Source organism: Cryptomeria japonica, chromosome 11, assembly GCF_030272615.1.
Source record: "Cryptomeria japonica chromosome 11, Sugi_1.0, whole genome shotgun sequence".
In the NCBI taxonomy this organism is placed as follows: domain Eukaryota; kingdom Viridiplantae; phylum Streptophyta; class Pinopsida; order Cupressales; family Cupressaceae; genus Cryptomeria; species Cryptomeria japonica.
In genome coordinates this window covers 246726406-246747308 of record NC_081415.1, presented here as the reverse complement: position 1 = coordinate 246747308, position 20903 = coordinate 246726406, and the positions used below count along the sequence as shown (strand labels likewise).

General features: G+C 36.1%; 1 protein-coding gene across 1 annotated transcript; it reads left to right on the top strand.

The window, feature by feature from the left end:
* Nucleotides 1–377: 377 nt before the first annotated feature.
* Nucleotides 378–18053, top strand: LOC131040119 (ALA-interacting subunit 1). The gene is made up of 8 exons (XM_057972979.1): nucleotides 378–787; nucleotides 12123–12181; nucleotides 12380–12454; nucleotides 12593–12718; nucleotides 12905–12975; nucleotides 13721–14021; nucleotides 14265–14554; nucleotides 17522–18053. Exons 1-8 carry the CDS (start codon nucleotides 700–702, stop codon nucleotides 17583–17585), a joined length of 1074 nt encoding a protein of 357 aa, XP_057828962.1. The 5' UTR covers nucleotides 378–699; the 3' UTR covers nucleotides 17586–18053.
* The last annotated feature ends 2850 nt before the right edge of the window (nucleotides 18054–20903 follow it).

The window sequence follows — 20903 nt, the reverse complement described above, 5'->3', positions numbered from 1 at the left end:
AGAACAATATTAAACATATCTAGAAATCAAGAAATAAAATGTCGAAAATCAATAATAACATGATCATATCATTTATACACTAACAATCATTTATACACTTGTTATTATATTTAAAACAATATAATAAAAACAATTCCAAAATGTAGAAAAAAAAAACAAGAGATCTAATTTTCCCCACAACTAAAGTTCTAGAAACCTTTGAGTGTTTTAAGTCAAAACAAAAAAAAGAACGTAAAGCAAATTAAAAAAATTTCTTTCCACCGATGCAAAACAAACAAAGCTAGCATTTATTCTTGGATATACGAGAATTATAAAATGCTGAATATTTTTTTGTGTTTTTTTTAAAGGTCGTCAATCACAAAGAAAAAGGTTATAACCGGCGAGTCCAGTGGCATTACCGGCTGCACCAGTTTCCGCGTGGAGAATAACGACCTGATCGCTGGATTGCCAATTCCAGTCAAACAAGGCGGATGCGAAACACTCTTTTAATTTTATTTCGTTTCAACTGAAATTCATCACATTTAGTTTGCTCGATATTCGGAGAATTCACAAATCTGTTTTTATATCAGCGACTGTGTTGAAAGTACCGAAAATAAAAGTTGTGAACCCATCTAAAACAATTTGCAAAATAGAGAAAACCTATCTCAAACAATTTCGCGAAGGTCTGTACAAATCTGGGGAAGAATTGGTATAGATTCGATGAATTCGAATGGGGCGACCACATCTGCTGCATCTGCAGGAGGCGATGGAGCCGCTGCGCCTAGGCGACATTCCAAGAGGCCTAAATGTAAGTTTTATTCTCTCTCTGCAATTATTTTACATATTCAAAAGAAATTTAACCAGACCCGTCAATGAAGAAATACTAGGTTTCAACTTTCATCTGTAGGCTCTTATAAGTTTTGTTTTCTCACTGCAATTTTTTTTTATATATTGAAAAGAAATTTAATCAGACCCGTCAATGAAGACATATTAGGTTTCATCTTTAGGCTCTTATTGCTTGTCCTAATTTGTACCCTTTTCCCTCCTCGGTATGAGAAACCCTTTTGCGTTTTTGTCTTGGTGGCCTTCCTGTCAGTTTTAGGAGCCTTTATTTTGGGAAAATTGGACAAATCTTTAGCCTAGCTGCAGAGAGATGTCTTTTCTGTTGATTCAATTATGGACTCACAAATCGCAAGTTTGATGGGTATTTTTCCCAGTTTCAAACAGATATTGTGTCGTCGCTGATAACTTTGTTATCACTTGATAGCTATATCATATTCTTTTTATTTTTGATATTTCATGTTGGCGTACTGACAAATTTTATCAATAAAATGCCTTTGTTTGAATTGGTTTCCAGTTTAGATGACAGGATGACTCAGGGATTTCTCTTTTTTCCATCCAACCTTGATTGGGGTTCGCTGGACATGTTAGTTAAACCTCTTTAGGCATTTTGTTCTTGATCCGGTATATCACCCAATTTCAACTCTTCATCTTGTGGGGTTTTGAACGTTCAACTTCATTTTGCAAGCCTTCGATGCTTTAGCACAACATGAAGGCAATGACGGGATCTGGCCGGGCCTTCGAGTGAGATTAGTACCGATAATGATGATGGTACAACCATTCCATTTCCCATCGAGTACCCCCTTGGTCCCTCTACCTGTTGATCCGAAAGCCAAGCAAGGGCAAGACAAGGGAAGATCGGGTGCCTAGGGCGCTTCCCCTTTCTATATTTAGTTTTGGAGGGGCGCACTGCTCAAATAAGGATAGAGGGCGTTGGAAAAATACTTTTCCTCATAAGATTGAAGATTTACCTTAATTTCTACGGAAACATGTTTATTTTATTCAAAATCCACCTAATTCTTATTAAATATTCCCAAAAATCTATAGGAAATTGGAAAATTGTTTTGTTTTCATCTTTTGACACAACACATTAACACTGGATAAATATTTACCAGGACTTCTAATCTTAAAAAAATGTGTTATCCTTGAAATTATCCTTGGCCAAAATTTTTCACCTTTTCTGTTTTTTAGGTACAGAATATAGGTGTTAGATGATGGACAACTTTGTGATACACTATACTTATGTATTTGATCAAAATAGCTTCCAATTTACAAGTTTCTTATGTCTTTAAAGTTGATTTATTGAAGGGTGCATAGTAAAACCTTTAAATACTTAGAAAATTAGCCGAGTGTGGGTGCCAATTCCATGATTTTTCAATTTTCTGAATCCCAGTACTGGTTCCAAGCTCAAGTAGAAAATCAGCTGGCCTAGTCTGAGTTGAATCTGAGTCTAACTACTATATAGTCTGAGTATTATAAGTATGATGTATATTGAACATGCAACCTCATCAATAAGTGATTATTGATAGGTCGGATGTCACCATTTATGTATGTGCCACATGTAGAGATCTGTAGAGGGTTGGTAGACAAAGGTTTTGCGCCTTAATTAATAATAGGTTCTACATAGATGTGAGGTAAGCTTACCATCTATAATGTCTTATTTCATGCGCTTATATACAAGACATATAATCTATGCATGTGGCACATAGGAACATGCTGGACCACTTGATCTCCTCGCCCAATTGGTTGAGGGGTTCATTATGCATACTCATTGATTTATTTATTGAATTCCTCTCCTGTCAAGATCCTATGCACCTTTAACATCTTGTCCTCATTTGACTGCCTAACTGCTTTTCTATCTTTACTACCATGGATGTCATACTGCTACCACACGATCTTTTTCCGTGTCTATAGAATATGTCTGCTTTGCTCTTTCTAAATGTTGCAGCTGTGGTTACTAAGGTAATCTTAGGCATCTCGCCTATCCAATAGTAGCTTGCCACATAATGTCTTTTTTTGACAAGGTGAAAAGCTGCTACACTACATTAAAAAACTAAATAGGAAGTACATAAGAACTAATTCAGTGGTTTTGGTAATCTAACAGTTTAGTTTTCATTGTATATGAACCTGTGGATTCTTTGGAAAACCCAAGCGGCCTGTAAAGGACAGTCACATGTTTGATAGAGATTTGCAGACCAAAAAAAATAATAAAATTGTATCAGTGGAATAAAGACAAGTTTCAGCAGAATGTTTGAACTGAGAAACCATATTAAAGTAAAATTCAAGTTTTATATTGATAAATATAATGGTCCCTAAGGAAAAATACCCCTTCCTGATTAAAAAGAGTAATGAACTCAAACATAGAACTGTAAACCTAAGCCTCATCCATATTCCCTGGACGTGCAAAATGACATTTGTTGCCTTCTTAGTTCTTGATGTTGGTAACTGGCATCTTTCCTATGTTTGCATGCATCCATGGCTCTTTGTCTTGGACTTTGTCCGTGAAAAGCTTTGTAATCATCCTGAGGTGAAAGTTGTAGAGTGCTCTTTACTCACGTGGGCCTGTACCACTGCGTCTTTCAAACATCTAAAGATTATCTCATTAACTAGAGGCATCTTGTTTGAAATCTTCCACGTCCTGGCTTTCCTTGGGGGCATGGGGATGTGAGAGTGGGAAGCAAGGACTGAACAGCAGCAAAACTAGCTACCTGCACTGGGTTTGCTTCTGCACTACAACCAAATTGATATCTGCAAACACTTTTTATGGTGTATGCAGTTATGTGGATTTTGTGGGGGCTTTGAGGGATTTGTCTGGAGAAGATTTTGAGGTCGTATCTGAGGAGGGAGCTTTCCTATTAGATGTTGCAGTAGTAATATGTTCTTTGAAAATAGTCAAGTCCTTACCCAAAGGTTTAATTTCTTCCTTGATGATCTATCATATTAAGCCAAACCTAGTTGAATTTGGTGATACCAACTGTATTGTTGACTAAAGAGTGCATGAAATGGGTGTCATGGAGGTTAGATAGGAATGGTACTAGAATCCGAGGGTGTCTTCAAGTTCAAGGTCACATGACTGTTGGATTCCTTGGCCAGCCCAAGGTTTTTACCACATTTTGGTTGATGTTGCTTCCATAGGCAGAGATGGCATCATGTTGCTTGGCTATCCATTCCTAAGGCTGGTGAGAGGGGTTGATATAAGATTCTCCAGGGGATTTCAATTGTTTAGGACCAGGGCCTCTATGAGGCTACTGTAGTTTCTAGAATTTGTGCTCAAAGAATTCTGCAGGGAATGGAGTATGATTTGCCTCTAGCCATGTTAATTTGAGAATGAAACTGGCATGAGAGACACAGTGAAAAGAGGAAGACACACCCCACCATGGGTCAATCCTAAAAAACAATGCTAAATATATGATGAGAGCCACAAACCTAAGAGACTGGTGTGGAGTGAAGAGGGTTGCCTGAAGCAGATAGAAGAAGCTGCAACCATGCATGCCTGATGGTAGATTGGATCTTGCAACCGTTTGCTGCTTGCTAATCTGTGTAGCAAGCTGTCAAAGTTGCTGGCATTTTACAACTATTGCCTTGAAGCAAGGAAACTGTAGAGCCAAGAGAGGCAATGAAATAGAGCAGAGCTGAAGGATGGAATAAAGAGGTAGGAAAGTGATGAATTATCTCTTGTTTCCTTGCTAAAGTGTGATTAATGGGGAAGTGACACCTCATTCTAGCAGGGTAATTGCTATCACATCCCATCCCATGCAATAATGTTGCTCATCATTAAATTGTGTTTTAAAGTGGAATAAATGCCTGTCGCCACAATAGAGAGGAGAGCTTGCTTGCTGAGGGTAGGTGGACATGTAGAATGTTGGTAACCCTTGTGAGATTTTACATACCACATTTAATAGCTTGTATTTTCTATGCTTATGTAGGGACACAGACTTAAAAGAAGGTGGCCTTTTGGAATAAAAGACAGGTCTTTATTGATGATCGCCTTTGTTATTGGCAATTGCTTTTAGGCTTGCTCTTATTTTTTGGTGTGGAAGGTCAATACCATTGGTTGTGTATTCTTTGGAAGTGTTGATAAACAAATGTTGTTTAAAGCAAGAGCATCTGCTTCGCTATTTGCTTCTTGACAGGTGATTGGAGACTTTGGAATTCGCGGACTTGGTGGCGAATATGGCTTAGGATCAATTCAAATTTCTAATTGTGGATGCCGGCCTGTGAGGCAAGAGCTGAGACTAAAACCTTATTGAACTTGCATTCTAGAGTTATCAGGATCCCTTCACAATTTGTAAGTGCTTTAACCATGTTGTTTGAGACTATGCTCAATCCCCAACAAAAGCAGAATTTAGGAATTCCTGCCAAGTCCTGACAAATCCCGGTTGCTCCAACCGCACCTGAGTTACTTCTAGAGCTGCTACATGTTCATATTTTCATCCAAGAAGGGGCTGCTTGTTTACCAAGGCAATATTTATTTTTTATTTTTTTTATACCCTTTATTTGTGGAGCTTTGCACACAATGTCTTTTCTTGAACTGTAAATCTCTTTTCAAGTTTGTCATCTTCTTTTTTCAACAAATCCTAAAGCATGTGATGTATTCAGTGCATCTTGTTGCCAGATGGTTTTTTTGACTTCTTATCATATCTCACTCGGTCTTGTGAGACCTTTCAGGTGCAAGGTGATCAAGACAGGGATATGGATCCACATGTGGACACCAGATTTTTATTTTTATTAAATATGTAAATTAGTATATAATGCATAATGGCCATTTATTTTTATTCATTTTTTAGTAAGTGATTTTGCTCAAATCTGCAGACTGCTTGAGAGATGTGGAACAAAGTCTCCTGGTATCAGGAAGCATGATTGTACCAATTTCCTGTACTAGAGACATGTCCCACATCCCAAAGATGTGTCTCTTGGTTTCACTGGCCAAACTGACAGCCAAAAGTGGGGCATTATGACATTTCTTTCATTTAGGCATGCAATCACTTTCATTACTAATATTTGACAATGCTTAAAAGTGATAGTGTTAATTTAAACCCTAGGTATGATAATCAGATTTATGTTATTTATTATGCCCTGGTTTGTATTAGATTTGTAGTAGTTTAGTGAACCAACATGCATTAAATTGTGCCCTAGATTGTAATCAGATTTGCAGAACTTAGTAAGACAACATAAATCAGAAATATGATAGAAGACAAACAAGCATATCCTGGGAAAACCTCCAAGGAGGAAAAACCCAGCATGAAAGACCCACAGGTCAGATTATATATTCTCCTCTAAATAACAGTACAATACTTAGCTCGAATCTGATCTTCACATATCAGATCTGTCCTTGTATGCTTCAATGACTTGCCTCAAGATATGCTATGTCCCCTTGGACAATATTACACCAAACTGAATAATTCGCCCTCTTCCTTAGGTTCGCACAGCAGAGCTAATTTGCATTCTGATTTTAATGAACTTTTATGATGTTGACTTGCAAAATGATCTTTATTTATATGCCTCTTTACTTTATTAAAGTCGGCCCTTTCTTGTAAGTCGGCCTCCTTGATATTTGAGGCGCTAATGTTATTTGGCGCTAATATTTAATTGGTGTGTTTTAGCAAGGATTTAGGATAGGGCCACGTTAGGTTAGGACCCGGTCCTAAAGGAGTTCGGATGTTGCCTTAAGGCAATCCGAACCCCTATACCCTAGTTACAATCAACACTCCCTCTTAACTAGGGAGGAGGAGAATACATAATCTGAACCTTTTACGTTCCATCTAGCACACAAGCATAGGATGGTTCTAGCACACAAGCATAGAAAGTGTAATACATCAGTGGGTCTTTACATTATTACAACTATCGATCTAGCACACAAGCATAGATTGGATGAAATTCATTCTTGCACACAAGCAAAGAATGATTCAAAGTGCTACCAATAGTCACTGAGATTGAAGCTCCCTCTCAATCAGGGTTCCGTTTTCCATGACACCGAGTCTATCTCTGAAGTATTCGAACTTCACTCTGGATAAGGGTTTGGTGAGGATGTCAGCAATTTGTTCATCTATGCTAATGTACTTTAGGTGAATGGCGCCTCTCTGCACCATATCCCGAATGTAATGATAGTGTGTTTCCACATGTTTGGACCGATCATGAAATACAGGATTTACTAACATCTTTATACAGCTTTGATTATCACAATGAATGGTGGTAGGATCATTGACTTGACCAAATAATCCAACAAGAAGCTTACGGAGCCACACTGCTTCTTTGGATGCAACAAATGCGGCAATGTACTCAGCTTCTGCAGTGCTTAATGCTATCGAAGATTGCTTCTTGCATGCCCAAGAGATTACTGCAGAGCCCAAGTTGAAGCAGATGCCTGAAGTGCTTTTCCTGTCCTTGACACTTCCTGGCCAATCTGAATCTGAGTAGCCTTTTAGGAGGATTGGGGTATTAAGTGTATACTTCAGCCCATAACCAATCGTGCCACGTAGATATCTTAGAATGTGCTTGGCAGCAACCAGGTGAACATGTTTCGGTGAGCTCATGAACTAACTGAGAGCATTCACAGCATAACAGATATCTGGCCTAGTATTGACTAGGTACATCAGGGAGCCAATCAACTGTCTGTACTTAGAAGGATCTGCAAAATCTGAGTTAGCTGCAGAAACACTTAACTTCTTTAAGTTAGATTCCATAGGAGTATGAATAGGTTTACAATCTATCATTCTAAATCTTTTCAAAATATCAATAGTGTATTTTCTCTGACTTAGAAAGATTTCATTAGCTCTTTGCCATACTTCTAACCCTAGGAAGTAGTGCATTAGACCTAAATCTTTCATTTCAAATTCTGAGGCTAATTCCTTTTTACATCTTATGATTAATTTATTTTCACCCGTGAGAAATAAATCATCTACATACAAAACTAAAATAAGTATCTCATTATTATAAATTTTCAAGTAAATGTTAGCATCAACATCATTTTTGGAAAATCCTAAACTTAGTAAGTACTTCTCAATTCTTTCATACCAAGCGCGAGGAGCCTGTTTGAGCCCATATAAGGCTTTCTTCAACCTGCAAACATGGGAATCTCTTTTATGGATTACATAACCTTTTGGTTGCTCAATATAGACTTCCTCCTCAATGACTCCATTGAGGAAGGTTGTCTTAAAGTCCATTTGATGCAGCTCCCAACCTTTGGCTGCAGCAATAGCTATTATAGACCTAATAGAGGTATATCTAGCAACAGGGGCAAAGGTTTCTTCATAATCTATCCCTTCCTTTTGAGAAAAACCACGAGCTACAAACCTAGCTTTATATTTTTCAATACTACCATCAGCATTATGTTTAATTTTAAACAACCATTTAGAGGAAACGACAGACTTACCTTTGGGTTTGGGTACAATGTCCCAGACATCATTCTTGATGATAGACCCATACTCTTCATCCATGGCTAATTTCCAAGCATGATGGGACATAGCTTCACCGATATTGTGGGGTTCAGACTCAATTATATTGCACATCACAGAAATGTAGTTGGCGTGATTTTGGACACTCTTGCTGTTCTGAAGGTTCCTCTGGGAGCAGCAAACCCTTCAGTATCTTGAATTGTATTTCTAACCTAGAGTGGTCTCTTCTTGCAGACCACAATATCCTGAGGTATATCGATAGATTGCATGGGTTCTGATGAGTCATTCTGAACTTCCTGATCTGGGAGATCATTAGACTCCTCCTGTAACTTAGGGTTAGCATCAACAATTGAATCTTGTTTTTCCATCATCATATCATCATTGTTGATTAATGAACCTTTAGATCTTTTGAAAGCAATATCTTCTTCAAAGGTTACATCTCTACTTACCTCAACATACCTTTGACTTGAAATGTAGATCCTGAAAGCTTTGGAAGATTCGCTGTATCCTACTAGGATGCCTTTCTTTCCAGATGGATCCAGCTTGGTTCGTTTTTCTTTAGGCACATGAACATACACAGGGCTTCCAAATATCCTTAGGTGACTGATGTCAGGTTTGATTCCTGAAAATGCTTCTTCAGGTGTTACATTCTTTAGGATTTGATGAGGACATCTATTCTGAATATAAATTGCGGTTTTGGATGCTTCTGCCCATAGAAAAGGTTGCAAGTCTTGATCATGAATCATGGCTCTTGCAGCTTCAACAATGGTCTTGTTCTTTCTTTCAGCAACTCCATTTTGCTGAGGGTTGTAGGGAACACAGAACTCCCTCTTAATTCCTGCTTTAACACAAAAATCATAGAAGCTACCTGAGGTGTATTCACCTCCATTGTCAGACCTCAAACATTTAATTCGATTTCCTTTAGTATTTTCAACGAAGGCTTTGAATTCTTTAAATTTGTTTGGGACTTCTTTAGACTCTTTAGATTTAAGAAAATAGATCCATGTTTTCCTAGAGAAATCATCTATGAAGATAACATAATATAAGAACCTGCTAGGAGATGCTACTGACATGGGACCACATAAATCTGAATGAATAAGCTCTAACCTTTCTTTAGCCCTACTATCACTTTTATGAAAGGGATTCTTTACATTCTTACCCATTGCACAACCTTTACAAGCATCATCATGAGATAAACTGAGATTAGGCATACCTTTGACCATTTTACCGAGAGTGGGAAGAGCTTGAAAGTGAAGATGATCCAATCTTCTATGCCATAGCTCGCATGATTCAGGGGTCTCATGAATGAGAGCTTGAATTGGATTGGCTGCAAGCTTATATGAACTATCGCATCTATGTCCAATAATACGAGCAGATTTGAAGTTAGATTTCTTAGACCAAGCGAGTACTTTCCCTTCAGAAAATGCTATTTGCAAACCCTTATCTTCTAAAGCCGAAATAGAAATAAGATTTCTTTTAATACCAGGTACAAATAGAATATCACAGAGTTGTAAGGAAATACCAGAATCTAGTTTTAGAGAGGTAGTACCAGAACCTTTTACCGAGTATCGAGCATCATCACCGATTACAACATGAAGATTGGTGTCTTTTTCAATCAGATCTGAGAGATGCTCACGAAATCTTGAGATGTGTCTGGAGGCACCACTGTCAAGTATCCACGAATTGCTATCCGTAGGAACATTACTGGAAAGAGCAGAGATAAGAAGGTAGTCTTCACTTTGTTCAGCAACCTCATTTAAGTTAGCTTTCCTTTCTTTTGAGTCATTTTGACAATCTCTGGCCTAGTGACCATACTTATCACATCTGAAGCAACGAATGTGAGAGGAATCTCTTGACTTTTTCCTTGGATCATAGGAGGATCTAAAATCTTTGCTTCTCTTTTCTTTCTTCCAATGACCACCTTTCCTAGATTTAGATAAGAGAACATGATTATCTTTGAGAAAGTTTTTGAGTTTTCCTCTTACCTCAATTCGAGATTCCTCTTCGATGCAATCAGATTGAAGACGCTCAAAGTTGGGACGATCAGCTCTTCCACCAATGCTACGAATGAATGGTTCCCATTCATCTCGTAGACCATTTAATGCAATCATAACAAGGTCTTTATCTGAGATTTGGCAATCAAGAGTGCTTAGCTTGTCCTTTAGTTCATTGATCTTCATGAAGTAGGCTATGATTGAGTCTTCTTCTTTCATTTTTATGTGTAGAAGTTGCTGTCTTAGGGCAAGAGCCCTGCTGAGATTGTTGACTTCATAGATCCCTTCCAAGTGTTTGATCATTTCTTTGGCAGATGTAAACTTTGATATGACAGTGACAAGATGATTCTTGACAGACTCAATTATGATCCCTCTAGCCTTGAGGGAATCTTTCTTGAACAGTTTCAGCTCTTCAGCATCTTCTAGAGGAGAGAGCCTTTCTTCTTCTACAAATTTCAGTAGGTCATTTTCTTCAAGGATCAACAGAATACGAACTTTCCAAGCAGCAAAGTCAATGGCTCCCTCAAGCCTATCTTCAGCCTTTAAACCTGAAATTTTTAATTTGAACACAAACAACAGCTATATGCAACAATTGATCTGCTAAAATCAGAAGTTAGTAACACCTAGAGCTCTGATACCATGTTAATTTAAACCCTAGGTATGATAATCAGATTTATGTTATTTATTATGCCCTGGTTTGTATTAGATTTGCAGTAGTTTAGTGAACCAACATGCATTAAATTGTGCCCTAGATTGTAATCAGATTTGCAGAACTTAGTAAGACAACATAAATCAGAAATATGATAGAAGACAAACAAGCATACCCTGGGAAAACCTCCAAGGAGGAAAAACCCAGCATGAAAGACCCATAGGTCAGATTATATATTCTCCTCTAAATAACAGTACAATACTTAGCTCGAATCTGATCTTCACATATCAGATCTGTCCTTGTACGCTTCAATGACTTGCCTCAAGATATGCTATGTCCCCTTGGACAATATTACACCAAACTGAATAATTCGCCCTCTTCCTTAGGTTTGCACAGCAGAGCTAATTTGCATTCTGATTTTAATTGAACTTTTATGATGTTGACTTGCAAAATGATCTTTATTTATATGCCTCTTTACTTTATTAAAGTCAGCCCTTTCTTGTAAGTCGGCCTCCTTGATATTTGAGGCGCTAATGTTATTTGGCGCTAATATTTAATTGGTGTGTTTTAGCATGGATTTAGGATAGGGCCATGTTAGGTTAGGACCCGGTCCTAAAGGAGTTCGTATGTTGCCTTAAGGCAATCCAAACCCCTATACCCTAGTTACAATCAACAGATAGAGCCATTTCTTATGTGCATACCTGTTGCTATTAACAGCATATATGATAAGAAGCTTCTCCCTATTGTCAAATCAAGATGCAGGTAGAAATTAGTTGCAATAAGTTGCAAAATATTGCGATTAATCATGACTTGACCTTGCTGCTGATGTTTTGCCCAAAAAACCTCTTTCTTTTTCATTTAATTGGTCAACCCATTTTTTTTGTCAACATAGCATGATTTAATTATGATTGACTCATGTCTAGTGCATCCTAACCCTAACCTGATATTTTCCTGATATATTTTTAATCTTTTGGTTTGCTAAGTAATTCCTGAGAATTTTTTTTGCCACTATGGCACAGATTTATTTGTGTTGAGGTGAATTTTTCTGCAATATGCCTGATTTATATTTCTTCTCCTTGTGTGACTGCAAGTGACTATTCTTGTAGTTTGCTGCCAGATTCACCACCTTTTGGTATTCCATATTTGCCATTTGGTGATCTTTTACTTTGCATTGAACCTTCAACTGTCCAATCTTGCTGGACTTTTTATATGGTTGTTTATGGAAACTTTCATTCTGATGAAGATTTATACTTTTTATGTTGCCAGATTCTAGGTTCACTCAACAAGAGCTTCCTGCATGTAAGCCTCTTTTGACCCCAGGATGGGTAAGTATATAAATCTATGACAAGGAGGCACAAATTTTGACATTACAAAGTTTTTAATAATGTGGGTCATCTAAGAAATTATTTCAAGGTCGACATTGCTTAAACATTATATGTTTCTAAGGCAGTACATACCATATATCAAAGCTGTTTCAACATATTGCCAATGACTTTTCTCAATTTTGCTTGTTTTCTTTGCAGGTTATCTCAGCATTCATGATAGTTGGTGTTATCTTCATTCCTATTGGGGTTATTTCTCTTGTAGCGTCAAATAGAGTATGTCCTCTTCTTCATGTTTCTCATTACTATGTTATGTAAGCAAGTTAGTGATGCCACTCTGCCCCTTGAAAATCTGCGTAGGTTGTTTTGTTATTCTGTATTGCCAAAGGATACTGACTTCTCCTCTGATTTTAGGTTGTTGAAATTGTGGATCGTTATGAGATTGATTGCGTGCCTGCTGATTATAGAGATAGCAAGGATCGTAGGGTTTCCTTTATAAAAAATGATAGTCTTAGTAAGAGTTGCACCAGAACATTAATGGTAAGGTGTTTAGCCTGATTGTTATGATTTACTTTATATGTGTTTATAATTTCTATTTTGTAGTCTGTTACATATGATCAAGCAAAGCACAAAGTTGGGCTTTTCAAAATTGGTTCTATAGTAGCAAACATATAATTTTGAATAATAGTAAAAAGGATATTCTAATAGAATTTTGTTATTGCACAGGTACCAAAGCATATGAAGGCTCCAATCTATGTATATTACCAGCTGGATAACTTCTATCAGAATCATCGCCGGTAAGGGAATGTTAACAAATTTTACTTTTTGATAAATACATGTATTTCTTCTAATCCACATTGTTTGGTTATTGCACACAACTAGCCATGTCCACAGCAATTGCATGTTAAAATAATTTTCTTTGATTCCATTGTTTCATGACTGTTTCCATATTTGTTGCTGTATTTACAAAATGTTTACTACAGATAGATAGTGAGCGAATGTACCCACATATATCATGATGAATATATTTGAATGCAATACAGTTCTCTTAAGCATTTGCTCCCATACCGTAGTTTGAAAAGACCTCCCTGTCACTGCCCATGTACCTCTATCCCATGTGCTGAGTTAACTGGTTGCTTGGCAATGCTGTCTCCTAAAGGGTAAATTTGGTGCTCCACATGCACATTTTGTGTGGTCATTTGAAAAAAAATTATAACTTTTCATTCACCATGTGGAAGAGTACACTGGATAGAATATAAAATATTGACACATTTATTAAATAAGCACAAGCTAATTAAAGCTTTGCCCATACAGTTTGTCTAATTTTTATATTTGTAGGCTCGTAGTTTTTTCAGATGATTTGATGTAGGTGTCGATACATGTTTATCAAAGATATTCATTAAATGAATTTACCTGTGAGTATCAGCTGTTTGGATTTAAGAACATGGGTTTATAGAGAACTTATTTTAACTGTTCTTGTTGTTAGGAGCATATGCATAGGTGCTAGATTAGAATATAACTTATGCATGCAAACATTTTCAGGTATGTTAAGAGTAGAAATGATCAGCAGCTGAGGAAGGGTGATAGTTCAAATGAGACAGACTCTTGCAAACCTGAAGCAACGACTTCAAATGGTCTTCCAATTGTTCCATGTGGTCTTATAGCTTGGAGTCTGTTCAATGATACATATAACTTCTCGATAAGTGGTACACCACTCAATGTGAACAAGAAGCATATTTCTTGGAAAAGTGACCGTAATCATAAATTTGGAAAGGATGTTTTCCCTAAGAATTTTCAGCAAGGAAATTTGATTGGAGGTGGTAGTTTGGATCCAAATAAATCTGTAAGTGATTCTTTCCTAGTTATTTTTAACAAATTTTGGTAGTCGACTGTGGGGTTGAGGGGTTTTAGTGCACTCATGAACATCGGGGCACATTTATTTTGTAGTTGCAGTCGTTGTGGATCCTTGCAGTATCCATATAGGTTATTTTAGTCTTTCTTTTATTTTGGTCTTGGTTGGTTATAAAAGATAGCATTTAATTAGCTCTTATACTGATTATTCCTTCTTGTTTGCTGAACAATGCAGTTAAGTGAGCAAGAGGATCTTATTGTGTGGATGCGAACTGCAGCACTTCCAACCTTTAGAAAACTGTATGGAAAGATTGAGGTTGACCTCAATGCAAATGACACTATTAAAGTCAACCTGGCTAATAATTACAATACCTACAGTTTCAGTGGTAAGAAGAAGCTGGTGCTTTCTACCACAAGTTTCCTTGGGGGGAAGAACAACTTTCTTGGGATAGCTTACCTAACTGTTGGAGGTTTGTGCTTCTTTTTGGCGATAGTCTTCTTCCTGGTGCATATTATAAAGCCAAGGTAATGTGCAATCCCATACAAGAGCTTTTTTAGTACAACCTCACACCTGTGAGTGAGTAGTATGCATCTGGGATAATCTATTATGTTCTAGTGGCAAACAGAGTAGATTTACTTGATATAATTAAATAGTTTAAATTCTTTTTTTATGTCATAAGAATATCCAATTGAGCAAATCACTATGATCCACACTACCCATCTTAAAGTTTACTTGTTTTATTCATTTGATGTAGCTTTTATTCCAGAAAATTGAATTTATTCTCGTAAGATCTGTAGTGCTTGTATTGATTAGTAAAATGTACCATCCATGTGCAAATGGCCTTATATAAGTAAGCTTGCCAATTGCCCCATTCAGATCAGACTGCATGAGGATCAAAATTAACCTAACATTTTAAAAATTGTTTGCTCAAATAATTGGATAATCTATTCAACTATATATAGAGATTACAAGACGATGTTTTAAATTAAGAACAAGTCGTTTAAGTGAAAACTAAAAAGCTAAAAAGTTTAAAATGCTAAATAATAAAAAGCTAACTATGTGTCTTTAATAAAGAAACAATAGTTTCATTTAATGCATTAAAAAAGCGAAATAAGTCGACTAAAAAGCTAAATAGCTAAATAAGTCGACAACTAAGATGACCACTAAGAATAGAAGATGACCATTATAGAATAGATATTAATATAATTTTAACACCCTCCCTAATGGTCATCGTACTTAATATCCTACAAAAGACATTGCAGGTGTTTTGATCACAAATGCAAAGAACAGTTTGCTGCTATGGAGACCCTCCCAGGATCTGCAAAATGTAAATGACCAAGAGTAACAAAAGCCATCCAAGCTAATGTAGCCCTCACATGTGAATTAGAGATCCGACACACGAATTACTGAAGCCTGAAACCATGATTTTGAGGAAAAATCAGCAAACCTTTTTGCAGAAGAGTACTGAGCACTATTTGCTCCAGCAACTCCAAAACAGAATGCAAGATACCACGGTTGCAAATGTTTGCCCTAGCAGTGTGTGACCCAAAACTAACTGCAACAAAGCATGATTTTTGAAGAGAAAAATCATCAAACCCTGAGAATTTCGCGAATCACAAAATCCCACGCGAACTTCGCGTATTACAGATGATTTTTGCTCGTAAAAACCAGCAAACAATCTTTGAAGGAAAAATCGTGAAAAACTAAGAAAACTGGATTTTACAAATCATCTTTTTTTTGGAAAAAACGGTAAAAACCCAAAGATAGAAACACCAATCATAAATCCAGATACCCAAAACCTCACGTGAACTTCACGAATTGCAGATGATAATTGTTAAGGGAAAATTATAAACCCTACATTCAATTTTTGAGGAAAAAATCGTGAAAACCCTATGAACAATTTTACAGGAAAAAATTGTGAAAACCCTGGGACCTGTAGGACGAGAGGCCTTGCCCAGGAAAAAAGTAATTTTTGTGGAAAAAATTAGTAAACAAATAATTATTTTAAAGGAGAAAAATATTAAAACCTATAAATAATTTTTTGAGGTGAAAAATTATAAAAAACCACAGAATAATTTTTTAACCCAATTTTTTTTTTGTTGTAAGGGACCAATTTTAAAACCTAAAATAAATTTCCTTGAAAAAAATTTATAGCCGCAGTGCGAACTAGAAGCTTGTAGAAAAGTCTTCAAGCTGGAAAAACTTTCATCGCGGCAAAACCCATGAACAAAAATGGAGGCGTGAATCACAGAAGCCACCATCGAGTAGAAACGCGGAAAAACAATGTAAAGGGCAAAAAAAATACCCCAAACATCATGTCGAACTGAAAGGTTGCGTGCCGAAATGGCAACTGCAGAGTGCATGAAATCACACCGCGAAAGACAGGTCTGTCACAAAAACAATGTTGCCGAAAAACTAACAAAAAATAGTATGGAATAATTTGCAGGTGGCAGCGAAAATCATGCGGGCAGGATCGCAAAATGATCAATGTCGGAAGGTAAAAAAATCGCGCAGAGAATAACGGTCACAGCCACCACGAAAAAGCGCAAAAAACATTGGAAAATCCGACAAAAAAATCACGCACAGGTAGCAGAAAAAGAACGCAAAAATCGTGTCGTGCAGGTCGCGGCCCAGAAACCCTCCTACAAACCACAAACTTAGCCACAGAAAAACGCGTCACGTTAGCCACACAGAAAAACGCGCCACGTTTTTGTTCCAAAATCTGCAGAGGAAAAAGAAACAGTGCGGCCTGACCCATGATTTTTTTAAAAAAATTGCTAAAAACCCTTTTTTTACAGACAAAAAATCCTTCACAAAACCTGCACAAAAATCTTCATAAGCCCAAAACCCCCGAAAATTTTCAGAGGTCAAAACCATCAACCTGCTCTGTGAAATCTCTCCAATTCAGATTTTTTTCATTAAAAGAACTTCTCAAATTTTTTTTCTGGAAATAACATCTAGTAGCGGCTTACAAATTTTATTAAAAAATTTGTCTAACTTTAAAAAATCCCATTGACCCACTCTGATACCATGAAAAATTGTTTGCTCAAATAATTGGATAATCTATTCAACGATATACAACCGTATATATAGAGATTACAAGACGATGTTCTAAATTAAGAACAAGTCATTTAAGTGAAAACTAAAAAGTAAAAAGCTAAAAAGTTTAAAATATTAAATAAAGCTTAAAAAGCTAAATAATAAAAAGCTAACTGTGTGTCTTTAATAAAGAAGCAATAGTTTCATTTAATGCACTCAAAAAGTTAAATAAGCGGACTAAAAAGCTAAATAGCTAAATAAGTCGACAACTAAGATGACCATTAAGAATAGAAGATGACCATTATAGAATAGATATTAATATTATTTTAACAACATCAATGTTTAAACCTGATGCAGAGCACCAATTCAAAATAAGACCACAAAATCTATTGTATTTCTATTGCATAATATTGAACAGTCATAAGTCTCAAGTTGATTCATGTTGGTTGCAGGCCACTGGGCGATCCTGCATATCTATCATGGAACAGGAACCCTCCGGAGGGACGGTCAGGCTAACCAGATTCTTTCCAGTCATTGCTGTATAAGTTTTCTCAACTTGGTCAGGGTTCAGCATCACTGTAGATAGTCGAGCTTGTTGAAGCTGTTATATTTACAAACAAGGCTTGACTTGTTTATTAATTTGAAATTTAATATTCAATACATACATAACGAAAGAATTCATTATACAAGGGAAGACATTCCTCGCGGCTGCCTTCGTTGAAATTGTATTTGGGAAGTATACATTAACGTGCTTCTAGCATTTGAACAATGTGCAGGTGAGGAGGGCAAGCTTCCTAAGACTCATGTATTGTACGTCTTCTGTAGTTCTACTTCTTTGGTATTTTGGCTTTTAGTTAATCAAGTTTTGGCTTCAAGGGAGACATTTTTTCCCCTGTAGAATACATGTCTTATTCCTGGCCTCATTTGTTGTAGAAATTTATTTTGTTTTGAAATCACAATATTTAATTTCTTGGGTTTTGAGTATATTTGGGTCAGATTATTTTGTAGTTTTCTGTTGTTTGTTCGTTCATATAAATTTGTGTTGTTTTTAGCCCTTCTTTAGTGTTAAATAGTGTTTTGAATGAAATTTCATTCTTTTGTTTGTTTATTTGCCTCTTTTTGAACATAAAAAAGGCTAAAAAATGTTCGAGTTGAGGAATATACAGTTGGCATAAGATGTGTTCAACTAATATTTATTGGAGACAAATAAATCTTGTAATAAGAAGTATAATCAGCATGCTTACGATTTTCAATGATATTGGAGTTATATATTTTTTGCTATTGTGACAAAACTTGCATCTGTTAATGATAAATATTTGTCGCAATATCGTTAGAAAATTGTGTATGTGACTTCTATTAAACCAACATATAGTTTCCTACTTGACAAAATATTTATTTACATTCTTTCAATTATGCACCTGCACTGTTATAGATGACAAGAATATCTACATTCATTCTCCCAGTTAATCACGAATGAATGTTATAGAATGTAATACCAACAAAGAGAGTATTTTTTAATTTTGTTTCGATGATTAAAAGGTTAATCAAAGTGGCTTAAAGAAAATTGAAAACGCTATGATATCTACAGGATACCTTGCTTGAATCGTACAGGCATTGTGGATGGTGTCTGGTTCAGGGAAGCTAGCCTTGTTCTTATAGATTTGATTTGCTTTGAATATAATCTGCCCATTTGTTATATGCTACCTTAAAGGTAAGCTAGCCATCTTGATTCATGTTGTTTTGTACGATTCTTACGTTTAACTTTAAGATATAAGGTTTAGTGGGTAGTCTGCAACCTTGTTAGGTTTTTGTATGGCAGGAAAGTTTATGAATGACTATTTATTGCCTCGCGTGTTCCACAATCTCTGAGTTGGTCTCTAAGCTACTCGTTCAGAATATTTTAACAGCCACCTATTCGAGAATTGAACTGCACCTTAATTTACTCATGAAGTTAAATTTGTTCATTTAATTCCAGTCCCTTCATCTTCTTCTCATTTTCCACCAGAGCAAACATAATCCCCTATCTCATATATGAAGTATATCCTAGATACAAATTAAGAATTGTTAGAGGAACCCATGCCAATTTTTAGTTCAGAACTTAATGGTGCGTTCAGTTGTTATGTTTTCATTGGTCATGCCTGTGGGCTAGTTCTATACTTTGGTTAGGTTCCTTCGCTAGCTGGTTGATAACAGTGAGTTGTATTATTGTTTGTTGGCTGGCTGTTAGTCTGGACAGCGTGCTTTGTTATCATAATTCAGTCTTTTGACTGTATTCAATCCTTGTAAAATTTTATTTTCATTGCATTTATTCAATAAAATTTTTTAATTCAGCATATGGCTTTTTTAAAATACAACTTTAACCCTTTGAGAAATTGCTTTCAACCCATGAATATCCAAAATAAAACCAAACGATAATAGTATTATTTTCTAGCCTGAATACAGGAAGGCTAGTTTTTATCAACAAAAGAGTCCATATTATCGACCTTCGTCGACAATCAAGTGAGGGTAAGCATCTAGATGGAAATGTTACCTTCGTGCTTACATCGTGTAGTTAGGATTAGTCTATGTAGCATATTCATTCGGGAATCCCTTTAAATTCTAGGTCCTCAAAGCTCCACTCTTAGTATTTTCTCTCTTCTTCAATTCAATATATCTTCTAGATTCGTAGGCTCTATGCAATTGTGTTCTTTAAAACAATCAACAAAAGATTTTGTCATTACATTCTCCTCTTGGTCTACATTTATTTGTGGATCGTTATTTAAAAAAAAAAAATGCTAAATACAAATAAATGAGTTGTACTTACTTTATTATATAATTTTTAAAACTAAAATAAATGATGTTGTTTTTCTTGTATTGGATTAATCAGATATCAAATTTCTTAGTGCATCATCCTCATTTAAACTTCAAAATAGATTAGATTTTTAACTCTTTCATAGTAAGTTAATATTAATAGAATGTTAAGATAGAGGGATCAACCTAATTTGGAGGGACGCTATGAGCTAGAAAAGTTTCCTTGGATCTTCCCTTATGTGGATTTGGATTGCAAAACATTTAGAAGTGAAACCACCTAATTAACAATTTTTTGCACATTGAATGGAACACGGTAAAGAGGTATTGTCCCAAGGATTCGTAAGAGCAATCTATAATAGTAAGATAAATAAAGGTATTGAATATCCTCTTCACAAGAGCAATCATAAATATTCACTTGGTAAGTCCCTCCTTGACCTAAAATATCCATTAAGAACTAGTAACTTATGAGATGGATCTATAGATATTAGATCCTTTACGCTAAATTGATAGAGGCAAAACCATCCTAATCAATTGTTGTTAACTCTCTTCGAGGAGGATTAAACAAACCATGATGATTTTTTTTGTTTTGAATAAAGGGGTAAAAACTTTATTAATAATCAGAAACTTGCATTACACATTAAAGTCAGAGCCAAAAAGCTCCAGAAGAGAACAATAAACCCAACCGGAAATCATCCAGCTTCATAACTATCCATATCCTCAGCGAAGATCTTATGCAAGTCCTGACAGTAATCCAGGGAAAGATGCTCACAACCTTCAACTTTCCAAACATCACCATGTTCCAAAGTCCACTTAGCCAAACAATCCGCGACTCTATTCTATTAAGTAGGATTGTGGATGAAAGACACCCTCTCCATCATAGTGTTAATTTGCAAAATTTGGTGCACAATCCTTGCCAGTTGCCAATTAATCCCATTCACCTTCTGCTCGTTCAATAAATTAACAATAATCTACGAATCCGATTCACAAATAACCTTACGCCACCCCAGCTCATATGCACACTCCAAGGCATAGAAAATTGCTAGT